We start from the raw sequence: 22,404 nt of genomic DNA on the forward strand, positions 1-22,404 counted from the left end.
AGGTTGTTTGTGGTGAAAGTCACCAAATAACAAAGATTAAATGACAGATTGATTAAGTGTATCAGTTTTTAATCTGTCTTAAGAAAGCAAGTGTTTTCATTCTGCACATTTTACTATCTGTGCTTTTTTGCTAACTATATTCTCCATTTCAGACACAGCAAAGAAATGTGGCCAATACACCAGTGGACAATTCAACATCCCCAGAGAGCATTTTAGATAACACTGCGGGATTTGAAAGGGGTATGCAGCCACCTTTATTTTTCTCTACAGTACATTATATTTTCTTAAGCAGTAAGTTAATTAGATTGTGTGGTCCTTCCAAACTAGCAACTTTCAGATTACTTTCAATATTCCCAAATTTGGGATTTCACTACTTATGTCAGCTGTAAAAACGGCCTGGCAATGCTATTTATCTTCATCCTTTTAATGACTTGTTAGCCATAAACATTAATGCTAAAATGGTTTAAGACAATGTAAATACTTGTTCATTAGTCCTCTACCTCAGATTTATTTACTGAAGATTATTAACTAAAATTCAGACAGGCTATATAAGAACAAAAGAAATATGACAAACAAGAGAAAACCATTTAGTCCGTTAAGCTCGTTTGTTCAGCTAAAAGCTAAGATGTCCCAATGTCTCATTCAGACACTTCTTAAAGTTTCTGCTCCAACTCCATGACCCAGTAGTTTGTTTCAGATTCCCACTGCTCTTTGAGTGAAGAAGTCCTTCTTGAATTCAGTCTTAAAACATTTTAGCAAGGTATCCATTCTGAAAGCTCTGTGGACACCAGGGGGCACTCCAGCTCCCTAAACACCCAAAACAAGCAGGCTCTGGACACAAGTTAAAAGACAAAGAGTCTTTTATTGTGGGAAAACTCTTCTTTTTAAGTGTTTTCAACCACCACAACCATGAGTACATGCAATAAAGCACAACTGTAAGCATAAGCACACAACTCTTTTCTTCCTTTTCACACCGGTCACTACCTCCTCCACTCCTCCTTGCATGCTTCGTTCACCTTCCACCCAACTCTGGCTCATCCATCTATGGCAGGCAGCTCCTTTTATCTTCCTCCCAAGAGTACTTCTGGTGATACAACGCTGCAACTCTGAAGCACTTCCAGGTGAGGTTAGAGCCATACGGAGTAGGGACTCCCAAATCCTACAGCTCCACCTGGAAGTCCACAGGGGACTCAGCAAGGCTGTCTCGTGGGACTACAATACTCAACAAGCCTTGTAGGCACCCATACAGGAATCTGGGCCAGATGTTGGTTCAATCTAGTGCTCCAGGGGAGATAATGCTCCATGCATGTTCTCTTCTCTGGTACTTCCATCCCATGGGTGTCCCGCTGGTCCTGCACAGTCTTATTACACTGCGTACTCCACTTCCCTAAATATCTTTCAGTAATTATGACCAGGACCATTATAACTGTGCGATAGATAGATAGATAGATAGATAGATAGATAGATAGATAGATAGATAGATAGATAGATAGATAGATAGATATGTTAGGCACTATATAATAGATAGATAGATAGATAGATAGATAGATAGATAGATAGATAGATAGATAGATAGATAGATAGATAGATAGATAATTATAAATTAAGATATGTAAACAGTTGTACTCTGTATTTGTACTTGTAAATTGTGTTAGGACTGGTGTTTCTTATATAAAGACAATATATATAATAAAATATTGTGATTATTTCTAATCGAATTGTATTTGACATAATATACTGTATGGAAAATCTGTTGAAAGGGTACAGTAAGTTTGGTATTTTTCAAGTTGAAGTTATTTTCTTTGCAACAACAACAACATTTATTTATATAACACATTTTAATACACAAAATGTAGCTCAAAGTGCTTTACATAATGAAGAATAGAAAAATAAAAGACACAGTAAGAAAACAAAATAAGTCAACATTAATTAACATAGAATAAGAGTAAGGTCTGATGGCCAGGGAGTACAAGCATACTCTGCTTGTATATCCATCCATTATCCAACCCGCTATATCCTAACTACAGTGTCACGGGGGTCTGCTGGAGCCAATCCCAGCCAACACAGGGCACAAGAAAGGAAAGGAGCCCCAGACCACCACAGGGCGTGCACACACACACACACCAAGGACAATTTAGAATCGCCAATGTGCCTAACCTGCATGTCTTTGAACTGTGGGAGGAAACCACGCAGACACGGGGAGAACATGCAAACTCCACGCAGGGAGGACCTGGGAAGTGAACCCGGGTCTCCTAACTGCGAGGCAGCTGTGCTACCCACTGCACTACATGTATATGTATTTGTCAACTGAAATGTTAAGCATTTTCTATACCTTTTTTTTTTAAATACATAGCCAATCGTGGAATTTTATAATGAAAGCTATGAGGAACGAGGAGCCACCAGAAAATAAAAGCCTGAATTACCGAATACATCTTCTTTGAAGTGGCAAAGGTTTCAACATTAGAATACATGCCTTCTGTGTTTCCAATGCATATATGAGACAACAAAACGACCTGGAAATAAACATTTTATCAGTGTCATGAACTAGGAGTCCCAAAGCATGCCAGTCCCTAACATACCCACTAAATGGGAAAAAAAATCAAACCCAGCTAGTAACAAGGAAACACATAACTTTATAAAATGAAAGGTTTATTTCCACAAACGTGTTCTGAAACAAAAGCAAGTTCCATATAGCACAAAAGGCAAAATGGAGCTGTCTAAAATAGAAGGCAATCCAGGTTAACAAATTCCCAATACAAAAATGCTGTGCATTACTGGTCAAAAATGCAGTAATTCACAAAAGCACAGAAAATGCACACGTACAGTAAACTCACCTCTCCCTCCCACATTTAAAATGAACCACAAAGAACTGAGGATGATCTATAGGATAGAGGGTGGTTCCTGGCAGTGGTTGGCAGGTGGCTCTAGTCTTGGGGGTCCACCTACAAAATACATGGACCATAACAGAGGTAGCTTAAAGATAGCATCAGAAACAAAGAACAATGCATGTAATCAACAAAAGCAACATTAGCATAAATAAGAGGCACAAAAACAAACCAACATGAAACCCAAGTTAGGTGAGGAACCCTGGCTAAATCATGACAATTACATATTCCTGGTACTAGTTTGCTTGAGGTATGGATATGTTTTCGATTTGCTGTGCGATAGAAGTGTGGCCTTCCTGTGAGGATTTTTCATATACAGTAACTACAGAGGTAAATCAAAACGATACCAAGCACATTATAATAATTCTTTACATTTACTGTATATTGAACCTTTCTCACTACTCAAAGTGCTCTCTCTCCATGCAGGGAGGACCCAGCACACGAACACATGATCTCTTTACTGTAAGGCAGCACTGCCACCACTGCGCCACCTACCACAAACGGTTTAGTGGGATTTTGTCTTTCGAGAGAAAAGCATGCCACGGGGAGTGAAAGGTTGTTGCGAAGGAAGACAAACGCTAATGTAGTGTACACATCTGGTCGTCTTTTAAAATAGCCATTTTTTAGTTAAAAAATGACATGTATAAACTACAATGTGTGTGTAATCTAAAGACATGAGCAATCCTTGATAACTTTCTTGACTTGAAAAATGGGCTACTAACCAGACTTGATTGCTACAGCAATGCTCTGCTTTACTTTGTATGTGCCATTGTGCACTGTTTCTGTTTAATGTTTTTCTGTTAATCAAAAGGGGTAAACCAGCTGGTGCCCCAACATTTATTGGGATCTAGTGCCGTACCTCACACATCCACAATATTTATATTGCTACATGAGTGTGCACTGGGGGAAACTTAAAGGCTCAGATGATGATAATTTCCCACCGGAACAGAAGATGGCGCTGTTGACTAACACCTTATCTCTTCCTGCAAGACTGGAAGACTGACAGATTTAACAAACTTGATGTCACTTTTTGTGTCCACCTGTTTTGAGACTTGCATCTGCGATGATGTTTTTCTTTTAATGCGTTTCTAACTTGGATGTTCTTTAAGAAATGCGTTCTTTCTTAAATTATATAATAAATATATATTTTTTGGTTTAGTGAATCTATAGTCTCTAACAAAAATATACCTAGGGTGTATGTGCCCCCAGCTGGATACACATATACCACATTTGTGATGAAATAACAGAAAAATACCAAACTTATCTTTAAATGTACAGTATAAACAACAGAGTTATTAAGTTTAGGGGCTATTGTTAAAATGAATTAATTATTGATCTACTTTCCTCTTATTGTTTGTGGTATTGCAGGTGATAATAACCATGTAATGTCACATAAAAGGAAACTCCCACAGCTCCCAGATGGAAAAAGGCAGTCAGTTGAAAGAAAAAGCAGCCAAAGTGCTCCCAACCTGTATGAATCCATCAATGATATTGAGAATGAATTGCCATTAAACACCCGGGTACCACCTGTTCCAGTGGCAGAGTGTAGCAATCTGTATGAAGAAATAAACTTAGCATTGGAGACAAATGTAAAACTTAATAATTACACCAAAAATGCTATGGGAACTGAAGATGATCAGAAATTGGCAGTGGAAGTGGAAGATTGCAAAGAAATAATTGTACAGTCAAAGGATGCTTTTGAAAAGGTTGTGGAAGCTAAAAACAAGCATACAATAACAGTGGAAGTGGAAGACTTCAGTGAAAAAGTACTGACAACAGAAGGCGGACATGAAAAGGCAATGGAAAGGGAAGATGAACTTCCAGTTATAATAGAAGTAGAAGACTGCACTATCGGTGATGAGCACACTGGCTCACACTATTCTCTAATTGGAAATCCAAAGAAATGTGTGCCAGTTGATTGTGAACTTGGAACACTGACACAAATTGCTGAACCTGGAGATGTGGCAAAAGCTATTGACAGTCTGAGTGTTTCAAACATAAGTGTTGAATCAGACATGACTACTGGAGTGAAAAAGATACCACTCTATGCGAAAGTGAACAAATTAAGAGCCAAGCCCAAGGATTCGGAGGACATGACACAGTTGTCAAACACTCCAATGGAAATTTAAAGAGCATTTTAATAGATTTCTTTTATATTCTGAAAAGAACCAAAATCGTTGTTTTCATGTGAAATGATGCTTAAATTACAGTTAGCATTTAAGTTCTTCTGCAGTGGGCTGGCACCCTGCCCGGGGTTTGTTTCGTGCCTTGCGCACTGTGTTGGCTGGGATTGGCTCCAGCAGACCCCCGTGACTCTGTAGTTAGGATATAGCGGGTTGGATAATGGGTGGATGGATGGATGTAAATTCTTTCACTGTCCAATCAAATGCAGCAGGAGTCCTCTCTGCTGAATATGATTATTTTGAAGGCTTGAATCAGCCATTAAGGCAAATACTGAACTGTGTCATTATATCAGCGCATTTACCAAATGTGATGCGGCTGTGAAAAAAAAAATTCTCTATATGGTGTGATTTTGGTACTCTGGTTTTCTTCTTACATCTTAAAGATGTAAATAATTGGGAACTAGCCAAGTGTGAATGTGGTGGTGTGTTCTGCAGTGGACTGGAGTACCATCCAGAGTTGGTTTCCAGTGCTGCCTGAATGATATTTTGGATCCACTACTCAGAATTATTTATGGAATATGGATATGGAAAATGCATAGACTAATGAATGCATGAGAGGCCAGAGAATGCCAGGCAAATTATGTTTGACAATTTTTATTTAAAGATCTACAGAAGCTCTGAACCACACAATGAAATAAACTATGGGATAACCCCTATCCCGGTAATACATGTAAAGAATTATTTCCAGAGACAGAGGAGAGTTTGGTTAAATGTGCTAAAGATGAAAGTCGCCGGTTCAAATCCTGTAAACACCAGAAGTGACTCTATCCTGTTTAGCCCTTGAGTAAGGCCCATAATTCTTAATGACATTAATCGGCATCTAGCCCTGCAGGGAAAATTGGAGTTTGGTGGCAGGATTGCCATTCCAGCCGCCATAATAAACTTCACATTGTTTCAGTGTGTTGCTGAGGTGTCATTCGCTACACTTGGGTCCTAATCTAGATGGTTCATTGTGTGGTGGGTGCAACTACGAGCTATCAATGCATGCTCCCAACCTCTCTCTCTCTCTCTCTTTATTAAATACATGGCAGCAATTGTCATTCTGAACTGAACAGACATGATCTTCCAGAATAGGAACTTCTTATCTGAGGCTGCATTTCCTATTATTATATAGCCTATTATTTTGAGGCAAATAAACACAGAGACTTCTGGTCATCAAATAAAGATGGCTCAGTTAAGGCAAGCTGAAAATTTTCCTTTTGGTCACACATTCTGTTGTTTTCACGGCCCACCAATGAAACCTTTGCACATCATGTTCTTCCCCAAACATTGATGCAAGAATGTCAAAGCAATGTTTGTATATGGGCAGAGGCTGTGAATATTGGACGATCTCCTTGTTTGTCAGCATGCATTTCTCTGTCATTGTCGTTCTTGCATTCTATATTGTGGAGTATGTCTGGCATGCTGTGTTTGGCTAGATACTCGAGTTCTTTATCACTCAGTCATCATGGTGTGCGTCATGGTATTTTGCAGTCATAATTATCGATTTGGTGTGAGGACAGTCGATTATCTGTCTCTGTCGCACATCAGCAAATGCTGATAACCTGAGTTAAGAACTTTTTTAAGAGTAGAGCTACCACTTGATGAGAGGCTGGTAAAAATTTGATGTAAGGACTACATATTAATCTTCCCACTAGAGTCATGTTCCAGAAATACAAACATACACATACAGTAGTTGTCAGAATTTTTAATCTGTACTTTAATACATTTTCTTGTCATTTGAAATGTTTCATTTTCTATTTCTAGCTCAAATCAGACTGGAACAACCTATATAGGCCAAATGGTATTCATAGAATATAATTTACTTTAGAAAGACAGCCAAAATATTCTGAAACCTTTATCATTTGAAAATGAATCCCTTAACAATACTATTTTAGTGTTGTCTTACAACCAGGGATTTTTTTAGTTTAGAATGGTGCATTCAGTTCTTTATATGACAAAAGTGTGTTAAGGTCTCCTAAAAGACCCAAAAAGCAAGCCAGGACCTTCACTGGCCATTCCTGAAAAAGCCCAAATCTGAGCAACTTGCCCGCTAACCACTGCCTGCAGGCTTCAGCCAGACTAGGCCCAGCATGAGGGAACTGGCCTTTAAAGTTCAAAATGCTCTTAAGAGTCTTAAAAATATATAGAACTGCCCTTCAAAAGGGAGAAAACCGGGAAAACTGTGACTTGTAACCAAAAGGCAACAGGCATTCTTTATAAATAAGCATATTTAATCAATTGTGTTAATGTGACATCTAAGAGGAATATGTTAATATAACAAGTAAAAGATATAATATGAGCAAACATCACTATTAGTTAATTTCTTTGAGTGTATTTGCGTACTTGATTGCACATTTGATATACAGTACTTACTTTACTGTTCTCAGGGCTTTGTGTTTTCTCTGCATTTGTATAATGGCATTTCTATTCCTGTTTAGATATGTATTTTTTTAACACCATTTTCATTTTTATGATTATTTAAATGTCTCTGTGGTAAATTATTAAGTAGTAAAATCACTTCTCAATATGGGATATTTATTTTATAATTGAATTTATATTTATCGTAATAATAATAATAATAGCAATAATAATGATTCTTTACATTTATATAACACTTTTCTCACTTCAATGAGTATGGAGCCACTTCTACCTCCACTAATGTGTAGCACTCACTTGGATGATATGATGGCAGTCAGTTTTGTGCCAGTACGCTCACCACATATTAGCTATGGTGAGGTAATGAGAAACAGTTAACCAATTAGAGACAGGGGGTGATTATAGGGCCAGAATGACTAGGCCATGGTGGGTAATTTAGCGAGGACATCAGGATATACCTTGCTATTTATGAAAGATGCCCAGGGATCTTTATGACCACAAATAGCTTGAAACTCAGTTTTACATCTCATCACTGCACTTGGGCATTAGGATCCACATTCAGACCACAGGGTAAGTGCCTCATGCTGGCTTCACCAACACGTCTTCTAGCAGCAACCCAAGCTGTTCCTAGATGGTCTTCCAAACATTCTTAGCTTCAGGTGGATTACTTGTCCAGTTCAATGAAGTCAACTTTTCATTAGGGAATTGCTGCTTCAGGTGCTGAATGGCTTTGTTCTTGAGTTCACAGCAGAAGGATATGTTTTCTATACATCACCAACAACACATGATCACCTTGGCTTTCACCAGTCAGACATGCTTTACCAAAGTGCTTTTGAACTGATCCACACAAATGACCAAGCTATGTTTAGATGCCAAATACATTTTGCTCTAAATCCTGATCCCTTCAAAGGGGAACCAGGAACTGAAGGGGTACAAGATGTAAATGGCCCTGGAATTTCTAATAGTATTGTCAACTATGATTCTCATCAAATACCACCAGAGAAGTCTTCTTTTCTGGAGTACAGTTTCTACTGCTGAGTGTCCTTTAGACAATTCATTAGGTTTCCTGGCTCTTAATTTTCAAGGATGGCTAAAATTCTTCCTGGATAAAATAAGATATTTTTGAAGATGGCACCATGTTACCTTTCCATCTGGTGCTGTTTGCAATTGCTACACCACTGCAACTACCATCCATCCTTGAGATCAGAACTAAGACTTTGATATTTCAAACAAATCACAAGCTGGACTTTACTCCAATTGAATGCTGTGCCTGGGGGAGAAAGGTGCTGGGATTTTCAGAAATATACCAGTTTATTCATGCAGCTGACATGATGTATTGTGCAGAAAACCATATCAGAGAGTGGCCTGATGGTGTTCAGCCTGCTGACAAAGCACAGAGTGCGGATTTGAGTTCAGGCCAATGCCAGGATGGCCTACAAAGGGGGAAGGCCAGATTATATTACTGCTTGTCAAAGAGCCTCAACAAATGATGAGGGGGAGGGAATATTTGCATCAGCATTCCTTGCGGTTGCCCTTCTGTTTTACTACAGGAAAGCAGTCCTAGATGAGCATGGCCTCAAAGGAGAAATCTTTTCTGTTCTAGACAAAGGAGTTAGGAGTAAAACAATGGTGCAGATTCAGAAAAGATGCCATTAGATCCAAATTCATTACTGGGTGCCATGATGAAGGAAGACCAACTCATCTATGTGTCCCACACAAGTGAAACTCCTCTATACATTTTTGAGAAAGCTTTAAACCCTAATGTGTCTACCAGGAATTGAATTACATCTGGATGGTAGCCACAAAGCCAGTGCCCACCAATCAAAGAAGAAAATGAAGTATTTAGCATGATAGGCAGACTAGAGACGTTGATCAACGATAGTCATATCTGCAATACACTGAAAATATTTGGAGGACAACAAAGAGCTGCAGCATTGGGAAGATGCATTAATAAGATGGACCTTAGCAATGATTTAACCATCGAATTAAATGATATCCTCAACAATGACATATTTTCTTATTTTGGGGTTTAAGTATATGGTATACGAAAAGGATACACTGGTAGAGTGTTTTCCTCGCAATAAATAATGAAAAAGCATTGATTGCATTTGTCTACAGTGCTTTTGTCTGTCAGCCGCAATTTAGATTTTAAGTGATTGATTTTGATTTACTTCAAATTTGTGCCTTTATATTGGGCAGGATGGAGTTCTTTTTCTATAATCTGTAGTGGAGGCACTGCCTCAAAAATTTGAGTTGAAAATAATATGGACATCATTTGCACCGCAATCCCACCACATTTTGAAAATCCCATGCTCCCATGCTCAATTTGTTCTTGCACTGAGCCTGGGTAAAACTGCAAGAAAACCAAAACAGAAATGCTGTATTCAGGTTTGATGTTTCACCTTTCCACTTCACTGTGCTCATGGGAGTTTCAGCTTGGACTGTTCGGAAAAATGTGAGGTCACTGTTGATTTGTTACTTGGTCTGCAAAAAAAAAACAAATTCAAAATAAATGCCATTTTTAGCAGAAATAAAGAGCAAATTATACATATTGAATATGTATCGCTTTAATCTAAATGCATTTTGACCAAAAAATGACATTTCTGGCTAACCAGGTTGTTTGTTTAATTCTTAACAACTGACAAAGGTGAAAGGTCAGCGTTACATCACAGCTCTGACAATTTGGGTAGTGGTACATCGGGTGACTTGAGTTCAATCCCTGACCTGGATAAACAGGGATTGGGATTCAACACCCAACCATGACACACCCAACCTCGTCATGCAAACCAGCCACGTCAACATCAAAAGCCCAATGAAATCAAAAGTTCTACTAGCGGACCAATAGGAACATGTAGATGAGGGACAATTAATGGATGGTTGGCAGATACATGAACACATTCCAAAAGATAAATGAGGAGGTAATTTGGAATTTCCGCACAGACTGTGGCAATTACTCACACTTTTTTATGTCTTCAGTACATCAAGAGCTAGGAAAGGTTCCTGCATATGCAAAAAACATTGAAGTCCCACTAAATGGGGGTGTGGCATGAAGACACTTCATCAGTCATTTCAGTAAACATGTGACAATGGTGTTCTATCAAAATAAAAAAGGAACAAAAAAAAGAAAAGAGAAGTAATAAATGCATTTCATCAAATGGAACAAAGCAATGCAAGGTAAAAACTCAGTCGGTATGGAGAGTGGAGAGTAAGGGGGGCATGGGGGGTTGGGATATGTTTTTTGGCCTAGGACCCCATATCCTGAAAATGTTTGCTTCCCCAAAAACAATTCTTAAACAAATTTCACATAGGTTTATCTGTTTTTAAGAAACAAGTTTTTAACAAAAATGACCTGAATATAAATGACTGGCAGAAAGACAAAAATGTGGCATTTTTATCACCTCGACCACAATTCGATGACGTTCTGGAGGGAACCTTTAAAAGTGCTGGATAAAGACCCTGCTAACTAATGCCCTCATATTAAGGACATTGGTTTAAATATCCATTGAATTTTTTTTTTTGATTATTTAATATGACTTTTATATAATTTTAGGCACTGAAACCATTTTCCTATATCACAATTTTTTTTTCATAAGACACGCTTTTTTGTAAAATATAGTCTTTTCATAATTTTTTTCATTACATTTTATTAAATATCAATATTTGAATGATTTTAAGATTTTCTAAAATTAAAACTTATGTTTTACGCAAACCAATTTTTTAATAGTTATTAATTAGAACGAGCCCCATTAGTTCAGATATGGAGACCTGAAACTTCTGGGTCAGCAATCAGGCCATACAGAATTCCTGGGTATTCTCTGTGAGTGGGACTGCAGAGCCAAGATTGATGTTGGGGTTCAGAAGGAATGGCAAGCTAGAAAAAAGCTACAGCTTGGTGCCAAAAACATCATCAGACCCAGCTTGGTGGAACCAGATAAAGTGCTGCCACCACTGCTCAATATTAAACTTGCCTTAATGAAGCAGTCCTATCAAAGGACGGAGCCTGTTTTATGGATTTGTGCTCAAAGATTCCAGGCTTGTCTGAAGCTAAATTGACCAGACCTGAAAACTGAATTCTGATGCAGGATTTTGGCAGTGCATTAGACGACATGGAATGAAAGGCAGGGGTATCGTTCAAAGAACTAATTTTTACGTTTTTTGATAGAAATAAAGATCCAAGTTGTAAAGGCAATACTGTATATAAATAAGATGTGTTATTATTATTGTTATTGTTAAAGAAAATGTGAAAAATGTATAAATTACGTTTAAGGAATTGGTTTGCAACATGAGTCTCAAAGTTCACTTTTTGAATATGAATTTGGAATTTTTCCCTGAACATCTCGGAGCAGTGAATGGAGTGCAGGGTGAAAGATTCCATCAGGATATCAAGGGCCAGCAAAGAAGGCGCCAGGAACGTCGGGATGTCGGTATTCTGCATGATTCATAGGAAAGTGTACAAATGACAGGCCACCAACAAAGTTTGGCCTCATTCAAACTAAGAAGTGTTAAGAACTAGAAGTTATATGTAAAGTCAATGAAAATGTTTTATGGTTTTCTTTACTTATATGTTTATAAATATTATACAGACTGAATATTTTGATGTTAAGTGGAATTAGAATAGTATTACACACATGATTAAATTGTGTAATTTATTACATTTTAATTAAATTTGTTTACATTTTTTTATTTAAACTGTGACATAATGGACACATTCTAATTACATATTTATATTTGATTTGTTTGTGCTTTTAAAAAGTATATCATGTTAACTGCTGAAAATATTGAAGTATTCAGTAAATATATTGTTTGCATAATGCAGTCCCTACTTCTGTTAAAGGTAGATAAGGTTAAAGCAAACTATTAAATACAACCTTTGCCTCACTTGCAGACAATAATCCTTGTCTACATAGCTCACATTCCAGGTTTGCTCGGAGCACACTATAAAACGTTGCTCTTCCAGTCCTGCAGCTGTAGTTGGAAAAATAAATAGCAACCATGCCACTCTCCGGCCTGCTTCTCACAGACACTTCAACTGCGTGTCTGATTTGTGTTTTTACTGTTCTTGCTTTATACTTTTTCTTTTCTAAGAAAACCCAAAACTCAGAGTACAGCTTTCCTCCTGGACCAACACCTCTGCCTGTCCTGGGCAACATCAACATTTTCAACATGTGGTTTCCACATCTGACCCTTCACAAGGTGAGTAGTACGAACGAGTGCAGGAGTGCCAGATGATTGCAGTCCTTGGAGTGATGATGGATTGATGAATATGTGCTGCTGCAGTGTTGGCAGGGAATCTCTCTGAGCCGAAGTGAAACCGAGAATAATGTACATTAAAGTTTGCTCGTTTTTATTATAGAGAGAGACATAGCTGAATTTGTGCAGTATTTTATTATAGCAAATTGTAAAATATCATTGTGTGGGGATATGTATTGTGAGAGGGACAGGAATCCCATGCAGACCTCATTTCTGCCTTGTGCCAAGTGCTTTTGGGGGCAATCTTTGGCCCCTTTACTTCAAAAAGTGGCTTCAGTGAATGGAAGGGTGGACATGCCTCCTGCTCACAAGAACCTTAGATTAATTTCATTCATTAATTTTCCACCACTTACCCAAAATTTGGTCATGAGGCCAACAGTCTTAGCAGAGAGACCCATACTTCCTTTACCCCTTTTACACTTGCCAACTCATGCTGTGAGATCCCAAGGCATTCCTAGGCTAACTGGGAGATATAATCCCAGCTGGTCATGCATAAAACCTCCACAGGGAGGCATCCAGGAGGCATCAGTATAAGATGCCTGGACCACCTCAATTGGTACCTCTTGATGTGGAGGGTCAGCGACTCTACTCCAAGCCTCTCCTTGATGTCAGCGCTTTTCACCCTGTCATGGGAAAGCCCTGCCACCCCGCTGGGAAAACTCATTTCAGCAGCTTGCACCCAAAATCCCATTCTTTCAGTCATTACCCAAAGCTCATAACCATAGGTGAGGGTATTGACATAGATCAACTGGTAAATTGAGAGCATAACTGTACTTATTGCCCCAATCCGTCTGTCTATCTCAGTATCCCTTTTCCATTCACTCATGAACAAAACCCTGAGGTACTTAAACTCCTCCGCTTGAGGCAGGAACTCACCTTCCTCTCGGAGAGGACAGTCCACCTTTTTCCTACTAAGGACCATGGCCTCAGATTTGGAGGTGCTGATCCTCATCCTTGCCACTTCACACCAATTCTCCTTTGACTGTAACGGGGACTTTTAATGTGCGTCTTTCAGCTTCTCTGTGCAAGGGCAAATTAAGACCCCACAGACCCCAGACTCCAAAACCACTCCACTAGCCACACCAGGTACATACACTCACACTTTATGAACAGCACATTTTCCAGAAATAAATCTGGTGCAGGTATCAAAATAGAAAAACAATAAACTTTCTATGACCCTTTTTATATTCATAAGAATTATTTATGAAGGTTTTGAAAACACTTCAGTTTTTATTTTGCCCTTTGGTAGTATGAGAAAACCCCCACAATATGATGTGTTGTTTGACTCGTCTTGAGTTATGCAAGACATCAAGCATTTTGGGAATCCCCCATATTTTTGGTAGTATAGACTCAAAACCCCTTATTTTTATGCCATTGTTGGACCATGTTTGTGCATTTGTGCAGGGAATTACACCCTTATAATAAAGAGTAAACCAATAGGTGTCTTCAACAAGTAGGACTTGAAGTTGTACATGGCACATCAACTGTCCCCAGGGGTTTACCCCCTAATGGGATATAAGGAATTAAAAGTACTCCTTTTTGCAAAACTTTAAAAAATGGGGATTGGTAATATAGGCATGTGGAGTGTCATTATATTCTATTTTGAAATTTCTTATTACACATATGATAAAATTGTTAATAATTGATTCTTTACCAGCAGGTTAAAATAATCAATTTCAAAAATATGAGTGTGGGTTAACTTTTTAGATTATTTCATGGTCAGCGATGATTAGTATGATACTATTTTTAATTTTTTTCTATTACAATTGGGAATATCTAGACTTGAAAAAATTCAATTCAAACACACATTCTAATATTTAAAATATCTAGCACAGCTATTCTTGGTCATTACGTACTTCTACCTAATTAGATGAATCATTAAATTCCTTATGAACACCCCGAATGAGGGCAGTTTATGCTAACTCACAGTTTTTATTCATTCATTAGTGTACTGCAATGAATGTTACAATCTAATTGATAAGTGCAACATCACATCTGCCAGAAATCAACTTTCTTTTGATGGCACAGTTAGTGTACATCAACTAAACATTTTAAAAGGATAATACAACTTGTGACAAGAACCCGCAAGAAGAAAATGACATGACATGACATGCCAAAGAGAATCCTTAATTTGAGTTTGGCGCTGTTTGGTGCGTCTTTGTTGTATGTTGCATTGTTATTTATTTCTATGCTGATGTTATCAGACTGTGCTGCAGTTTCCTGACTATCTGTAATGACAGGTTTATTAGTCTCAACTGTGCTATGTACAATTTGTTCAGATCATTACTTTGGTAATTTATTTATTTATGTTAAGCTGCAAATATCAAGTATAATTTTCAACAAAACAACATGTTTTGGTTTTCTTTCACTGTTCTAATTTTTCCTTTCATTGTACCACTGGTTCTCTTGTTGAATGACCATCCTTTTGGATTTTTGTGCCACAGTAACATATCAAATGTACAACCTCATAAAAGTAATCTATGAGACACCTGCACTTTTTTATTTTCATTATCTTTATTATTAAAAAGTTGCTTATTTAGGTTTGATTAGATAGATTTATTATTGGGATGACTGAAGATGTATGCTGAATAGTGGATTGGTTTAGGTGTCTGTACTGTCAATGAAAACTCTAACTTTTCCTGTTATTGGGCATTTATTTCTCTTGTGCGCAGAGCCAAAGGGTATGCACTGAAGTAACCCTGATGACAGATCCAGCCATGTCTCTCTGCTGTGTTGGGAGTGATTTTCCTTAAGACATGTTGTCTTATTTAGTCTGGAGAGTAGTGTGAATGTCACTGTAAAATAGATAGATAGATAGATAGATAGATAGATAGATAGATAGATAGATAGATAGATAGATAGATAGATAGATAGTGTGGAGCCGACCCGGACACAGACAGGCGGACATGTTGTTTCTCAACAACCACACGTTTATTTACAATATTATTTACAAATACTGGTCACAAAGACTCCAGTCCATTGGTCACTCAGACCCCAGTCACGTGCACAAATACCCCAATCACAGTCCCGGTCACAATGCCTTTCTCTTTGGGCTGCCTCCACAGCTCTCCTGAGCTTCGTCCTTCCACCTCCCGACTCCAGCCTCGAATGAAGGGAGACGGCCCATTTTATACAGACCCTGGATGAGCCCCAGGTTTTCCCGGCATTCCTCTTCTGGCCACGCCCCAGCGTGGCGGAAGTGCCGGCTGTCATCCCGGTAGCTCTCCGGGCGCCGTCCTAATTCTTCCCCCCAGCACTTCCTGGTGTGGCGGAAGTGCTGGGGTAACAGGTCCCCAAGGCATTGGGGCGCCTCCTGGCGGTGACCACGGGCCCCTACAGGGTGGAGCTTCCATGCCCTGTACCCGTGGCCCCCAAAGCAACCAGGAAGGCGACCCCCACGTGATCCAGGGTGGGCACAGATGCACATCCGGTTCCTCATGGTGTCCCGGCCGGGTCATGGCCCCTGGCATACCTGACAATAGATAGATAGATAGATAGTGTGGACCACCTAGGCTGGCACAGGGAGGTTGCCATCTAGTAACCCAGGGGATGCCAGATCCCCCGGTACTCCCACTGTGGGGGTGTCCTGGCCAGGCAAGGGCCCTGGCTGCACACTACAATAGATAGATAGATAGACAGAGAGATAGATATGAAAGGCACTATATGATAGATAGATAGATAGATAGATAGATAGATAGATAGATAGATAGATAGATAGATAGATAGATACCTACATACATACATACATACATACATACATTCATACATACATACATACATATATTCTTTATTCGTCCCAAGGGGGAAATTTAGCTTTTTACAGCAGCTCTAGAAATATTATAACAAACAACAGCAATATCATATTCCCTCAAATACACACAAAGGAACTACAAAAAAGAAGAAAACTGCTGATTTGTGTAAAGATGAAAGAGCAGTCCCAGTGAGGCCTTACGAAATTACATTGCTGTTGGTATAAAGGATGATAATTTGTTGGCTGAAGTCCTCAGTGGTAGTGTGTCATAGAGAGGATATGCAGTATTGTTCATAATGGAACTCAGTTTTGTTTTAAATCTCTATTTTCTATGATGTTCAGGGAGTCCAGAGTGTGTCCCAAACCTGAGCCAGCCCTTTTAATTAGTTTATTGATTCAGTGGACCACCATCACAATGTAAAGAATCACACTGGCTATCATAGAGTAATAAAACATGTACTCATCAACAACCATTTACCTCTGTCAAGTTAAAACACTAACGTTTTACACATTTTAATACAAGAATCCCTGATATATAGTATTAGATTTTTACATTTTCTGTTTGGTACAACACTGACACAATGACACTGACACATACTGTTATTCTAAGCTTCATTGAAATGCTTCGAGCAATCACTAGCATAAAGTACTTTTGTAAAATGTAAATAAAAAAATCTCCAAATATATAAATATATCTCCAAAACTTTTTGCATTTATTTTTGTACTGTGTGGAACAAAATGTTTAGTACTTTGCCTTAATGGGACTGATAGCATGCCTTAGCGCTGTGGAATAGCCTGCTAAGAAAAAGTAAGGTTAAAATGTAATGTCTCTGTAAATTGTAAGGTTAAAATTTAACATCTCTGTAAATTCTGTTGTGCAAGATAAGAAGGAACACAATGCTCAACATGATAACTGCATGTACACATTCCTGCAAAAGTTTGACATAGGGGGAATGGACTTGAACTAATTAGATATCACGTACAATGCAGAGCACCACGTGCATGAAAGAAACAAGCAAAACAATGAAGAACTGCGCAAGGTGATTAAGCCATTCTCCTGAAAGGATCAATACTGTAAGTAAAAGGTTAGCTTTATATCATGTGTTGTGTACCCCTGTTCTGATAACAATGTGGTTATAAATAAGATTTTGTGAAGGAGTGTTCCCTTCCTTCTCAGGAGAAGGAAACAAATACATGCTGAGAATTTTCTTCATGCCTGGGTTTTTTTTTCTGTTTGATTTTCTTCCACAACTGACCATCTAAAGAAAGCAAAAGTCCAGCACTTCAGTCGGAATGGATTCCTGTTTAATGCTTCAGGATTACTGGATTGACTCCAGCATCCTAACATGAGAAATGGAGTTTGTAAAATGGACAGATTAATGCTGGCAGAATGACACAATGCAGATATTAATCTATGTTCTTATTGAATAATATGTAATATTCAACCCAAACTCTGTCATTGTTGGGAAATCTTTTATGAATGAAGAATTATATTTCTCAAAAAAAAATGGAGGTCATTCTGTATTGATTTTTCTTCCTTACTTTTATTTTTATTATTTCCTTTTTCAGCTTTCTGAGAAATATGGTGGCGTGTTTACCTTCCACGTGGGCTCCACAAAGTTCGTCATTTTATGTGGATATGATGCAGTGAAGGAGGCCTTAGTCAATCAGCCAGATGACTTTGGAGATCGAGGCTTAAGAAAGATTAATAAAGAGCTTTCCAGAGGAGATGGTAAGAGGCTGAAAAGTGATCAGCATATGATGTTTCCGAGAGCTATAATAAAATGATAAATTCTAGTATTATTCCATTTTTAAAAGATAAAGATAACACTGGGTAAAATTTCCATTCCTCCTTATGCTAAAGTAGGTTTTCCTTGAGTTTACAGACAAGGTGTAAAACTAAAAGGTTACTTAAAACTGAGTTGAAATGGTTGTAAGGAAGAGTGTGCAACATAAGGGGTTGGTGTCCTTTCCATGAATCTTAGAAAGCACTTCAAACCAACACTCCACTGCACACTCAGATGTCTGAACTTCTCCCACAATTGTGTGAAGGAGGTGAGGTTGTTCCCATTACTGTTTCATACATTTATGTTGCAGGTATGTATGTGTGCTGTACATTATTTCTTTACTATTAATACTAATCTTTTGTTTTGGATTTAATTATTTATTCTTCCTTTTAAGCATTAGATTTTGTTGTTGTCCTTTGTCTCTATATAAACATGTCTGATATGCCCTTTTATATACATTGCAGCCAAAATGTATTTGTACACTGTGAAAAAATTATCTAAAATAGAAATTAAATTGAGGATATTGGAGAACAAACTTTAGAAATGGTCTAAAATGTTACAATTACTTGTGTTCCATGTAAATAAACAAGAAAAAACTGTTGTTCAAAACATTTTCAGGAAGTGTTTTCAACATATGTAATTTATTGCCTATTTACAATTTGTACAACTGGCCATTCATAGAGTTGAAAGAATATGTCAGAATGGGAGGAGTGCTGAGTGACAATTAAAATTATTTAATACTCTACAACACATAACAGCAGATGCTCTAAATAGGCAAGTAATTGGGTGCCCTTAGTAGCCACCTAGCAGCCTTGGTGGTCATTCTCCACACAAGAATTTGTAGGGTTTGTTGAGTTTTCCAACATGGCTAAAACTGCTGAAATACCCAATGCATTGAGGGAAAAAGTCATAAAATTACACATTCAGAGTGTTTTTGTTTGAAAAATTGCAACAAGACTTGGTATGAGGCACACTACCATGCACAACATCACTCAGAAATTCAAGAAGTCTGGTGAAATTGTTAATCTGGAGGGAAAAGGGAGAAAAAGAAAGACCAGTTCAAGGACAGACAGGTACATCAAAGAGTATCAAAGAGCTTTCTTCTCCACAATTTGCAAAGCAAGTCAAGGAGGCTACAGGAATTCAGGTTTGCACAAAAACAATAAAGAACAGGCTGAACTAACGTGGGCTGTACGGAAGGGTTCTTTGTAACAAGCCATTTATAAGTAAAAAAAAAAACAAACCGAAACATCTTAAATTTGCCAAAGAACATGTTGACAAGCCCATCTGCTTCTGGAAATCAATTTTGAACATATTTGGATCAGATGGTCGTCAGCCTAAATCCACTCGTCAAGCATACTGATGGGAGCATGTTGGTTTGGGTTGCATGGCAGCTTCTGGTGTTAGCAATTTACATTTTATTGTAGAAATCATGAATTCCAATCTGCTGCCAAATGGCTTGGGTATCTCTATGTTTTCCAGCACGATAACGACCCCAAGCACACAGCAAAGCATTTCAAAGCCTTCCTTGCCAAACAAAAGGTGAAAATGCTTGAGTGACCCCCACAAAGTCTGGATATCAATCCTATTGAGCACCTCTGGGATGAAATGGAAAGGAACTACCCTGCAGACCAACCAAACAACAAACACAACTCGAAGACATGCTCCAGTGCACATGGGAGAGCCTTGACCCAGCCATTTGCAACACCCTTGTTGAAAACTTGCCCAGGGGGCTGCATGATGTTATTGATGCCAAAGGAGGGCCTACCAAATACTGAGCAGTACCTCCACTGGCCAGGTGTACAAATAATTGTTTGAAGATAATAAATTGCATAATTTGGAAACATTTCCAGAATATGTTTTGAATAAATGTTTTTCTTGTTTCTTTGCATAACACACAAGTAATTGTAACATTTTAGACAGTTTTTAGTTTGTTCTTCAATATCCTCAATTTCATTTCCATTTTGGACTAGTTTTTCTTAGTGACACAGATAATTTCTGGCTGCACTGTACATGCTAATACATAGATTTTCACTTTACCATACAATTCACTATTTTTCATTGCTTTGATAAAGGGTCCCAAACAAGGCAAGATTTGAGTGAGGCCACCAAAAATGCCCAACATATATTTTTACTGGCCTGCCAGGCCTCATCACATTGGGGTATATCCCTGATCCAGTGTCCAGCCTTAGACTTTGCAGAAAGTCTGAGAAATGGATTTTAGCCTCAAAAGAACTTAAGAGTCACAAAAATGTATCAAAAAGTAGGATAATCATCAACCTTGGCTTGTAGACAAAGGGCAAACAAAAATTGTTACAAAAAGAATTTATTAATGAAAATGAACAAATACAAGGTCATGCTCCTAATTGCAAAAAAGGCAAAGGAGTTGCCTAAAAGGCAATCCCAAAATAAAAAACTCTCAAAACATAATCTAGAACCAGGATTCACTAAATAGAGCAAAATGATGACAAAAACCAGCAAAACAACAAAGAAATAACAATACAAAAAAAGTCACAATGTTCGCCTGCTCCTGCTTCCTCAGCTTAAATATCCAGAATGAGGGCTCAGTAAGAGTGATGTCAGAGAGGCCACAAAGCACAAGAAACATACTGACATTTAAAGACACAGTATATAAACTACTAATAAACAAAATCAACCGAAAAAAATATAAAAATAAGACACATAATTATTCATGATTAACAAAAACAACAATAAAATACATACATGCACAAAAATAACCAAAAGGTATCTGCTCTCCTGGCCTGTGGTTACTTTATTGCTGGTTGGAGACCATTGTGACCAGACTTTCAGAAAACAAGAAATCAACAATTGTGTGATGGCCAAGGAAGTGAGTCGGATACCCTTAAATGAATAAGTCATCAGAATAAATGTTCCTTACAGCACCCACAATCTCTGTTGACGTCCTCTAGAGCAGCTATGTCTTTTTAATACTAAGGAGACCATAACTGTGTAGAGTATTCCAGATGAACAAAAACATTTATTTATATACTGTAATGTTCTGTCTTGGTTTTTCATTTTTTTTCTCACATATTTTTTTTCTGAAAGATGACCCTCCTTTCTGCTCCTCATTGGGGTTTTGAATCATAAATTACGCTTACATTTTTAAATATAAAGGGCATTTATTAAGTGTGAAAGATGCCCGGACACATACAGACACAGACACAGAGACAGCCAGATGTCCACAAACACACACGTTTATTTTCTTTTCAGCGCACACAAACCAATTCACAAACCACCAGCAAACTCATTCCTTTACTTTTCTTCTAACCGTCCTCTTCCATCCGACTCTGGCTCCCCGAGTGGAGTGAGGCGGCCTCCATTATACTGCACCCAGAAGTGCTCCAGGTGCTTCCTAATTAACATCTGGCAGCACTTCCGGGTGTGGTGGAAGTGCTGTATGCCAAGGCTCCGGAGCTGTCCAGGCAACCCCTGGCGTTGGCCACGGACCTGCGCGTCCCAGCTCCATGGACTGGATGCTATCCAGGGGTGCTGCCCTCTTGTGCCCCAGGGAAGATATTGCCCCTCTCCCAGTCCTTCCCTTCTCAAGGTGTCCCGGTGGGGCAAGGTCCCTGGTCATCTGCCACATAACATATATATATATATATATATATATATATATATATATATATATATATATATATATATGAACGCTGAAGTCGAAAACAACAGGAAAACAAACACCAATGTAAAATAAAAAGCAATTTCTTTATTATTGGTGAGTTAAAGAGACTGCTGCCCCCCACACCTCCGAGGAGACTGGAGGCTGGTCAGAACAAACAGTCCTGCTTAAAAAAAAATCCTCTTTATATTACCTCGCTTATTCATTAGCCAAAGAGAAAAAAACATGACAGTTCATTTTGAGGTCATACCTAGATTGCTGTAAGTTACGATTACATTCTGATTTATTATACAGGAGTGCCCAGTTTCTTACCAAAATAAAGAGTTATCAGGGCACTCACATTCCTAAAAATATGCCATTATTAGCACACAGACACAAGACCAGTTTAATGCAGTTTCTTATAGTTCAGTACATTAGTTATAAAGAAATTACATTCTTATAGCTTTAATATCTTCATTAGATTTTGTCTGGTTATATTAATAAATCCTTATTTATTAATTCATAAATGACATGTTTCTTAAAGTTTTAAGCAAGGATTCAGAAACTATCA

The 22,404-nt window shown here is 38.2% G+C and overlaps 2 protein-coding genes and 1 pseudogene across 3 annotated transcripts in view; all 3 read left to right on the forward strand.

The window, feature by feature from the left end:
* LOC120517867 overlaps positions 1-7,561 on the forward strand; it is a 29,718-nt gene extending 22,157 nt beyond the window's left edge. For both annotated transcript variants that reach the window (XM_039740370.1, XM_039740369.1), the window contains exons 4-5: positions 153-240; positions 4,254-7,561. In XM_039740370.1, the coding sequence (XP_039596304.1) occupies positions 153-240; positions 4,254-5,014 (849 nt within the window). In that variant the 3' untranslated portion in view covers positions 5,015-7,561. The remainder of the gene's footprint in view (positions 1-152; positions 241-4,253) is intronic.
* Positions 7,562-8,110: 549 nt separating this feature from the next.
* Positions 8,111-9,918, forward strand: LOC120517188 (annotated as a pseudogene).
* Positions 9,919-12,358: 2,440 nt separating this feature from the next.
* LOC120517786 (cytochrome P450 2K1-like) overlaps positions 12,359-22,404 on the forward strand; it is a 37,495-nt gene continuing 27,449 nt past the window's right edge. Inside the window, exons 1-2 of the mRNA XM_039740277.1 lie at positions 12,359-12,619; positions 17,997-18,159. Coding sequence (XP_039596211.1) covers positions 12,419-12,619; positions 17,997-18,159 — 364 coding nt within the window. The 5' untranslated portion in view covers positions 12,359-12,418. The remainder of the gene's footprint in view (positions 12,620-17,996; positions 18,160-22,404) is intronic.

This window comes from Polypterus senegalus, chromosome 17 (assembly GCF_016835505.1).
Source record: "Polypterus senegalus isolate Bchr_013 chromosome 17, ASM1683550v1, whole genome shotgun sequence".
NCBI lineage: Eukaryota > Metazoa > Chordata > Cladistia > Polypteriformes > Polypteridae > Polypterus > Polypterus senegalus.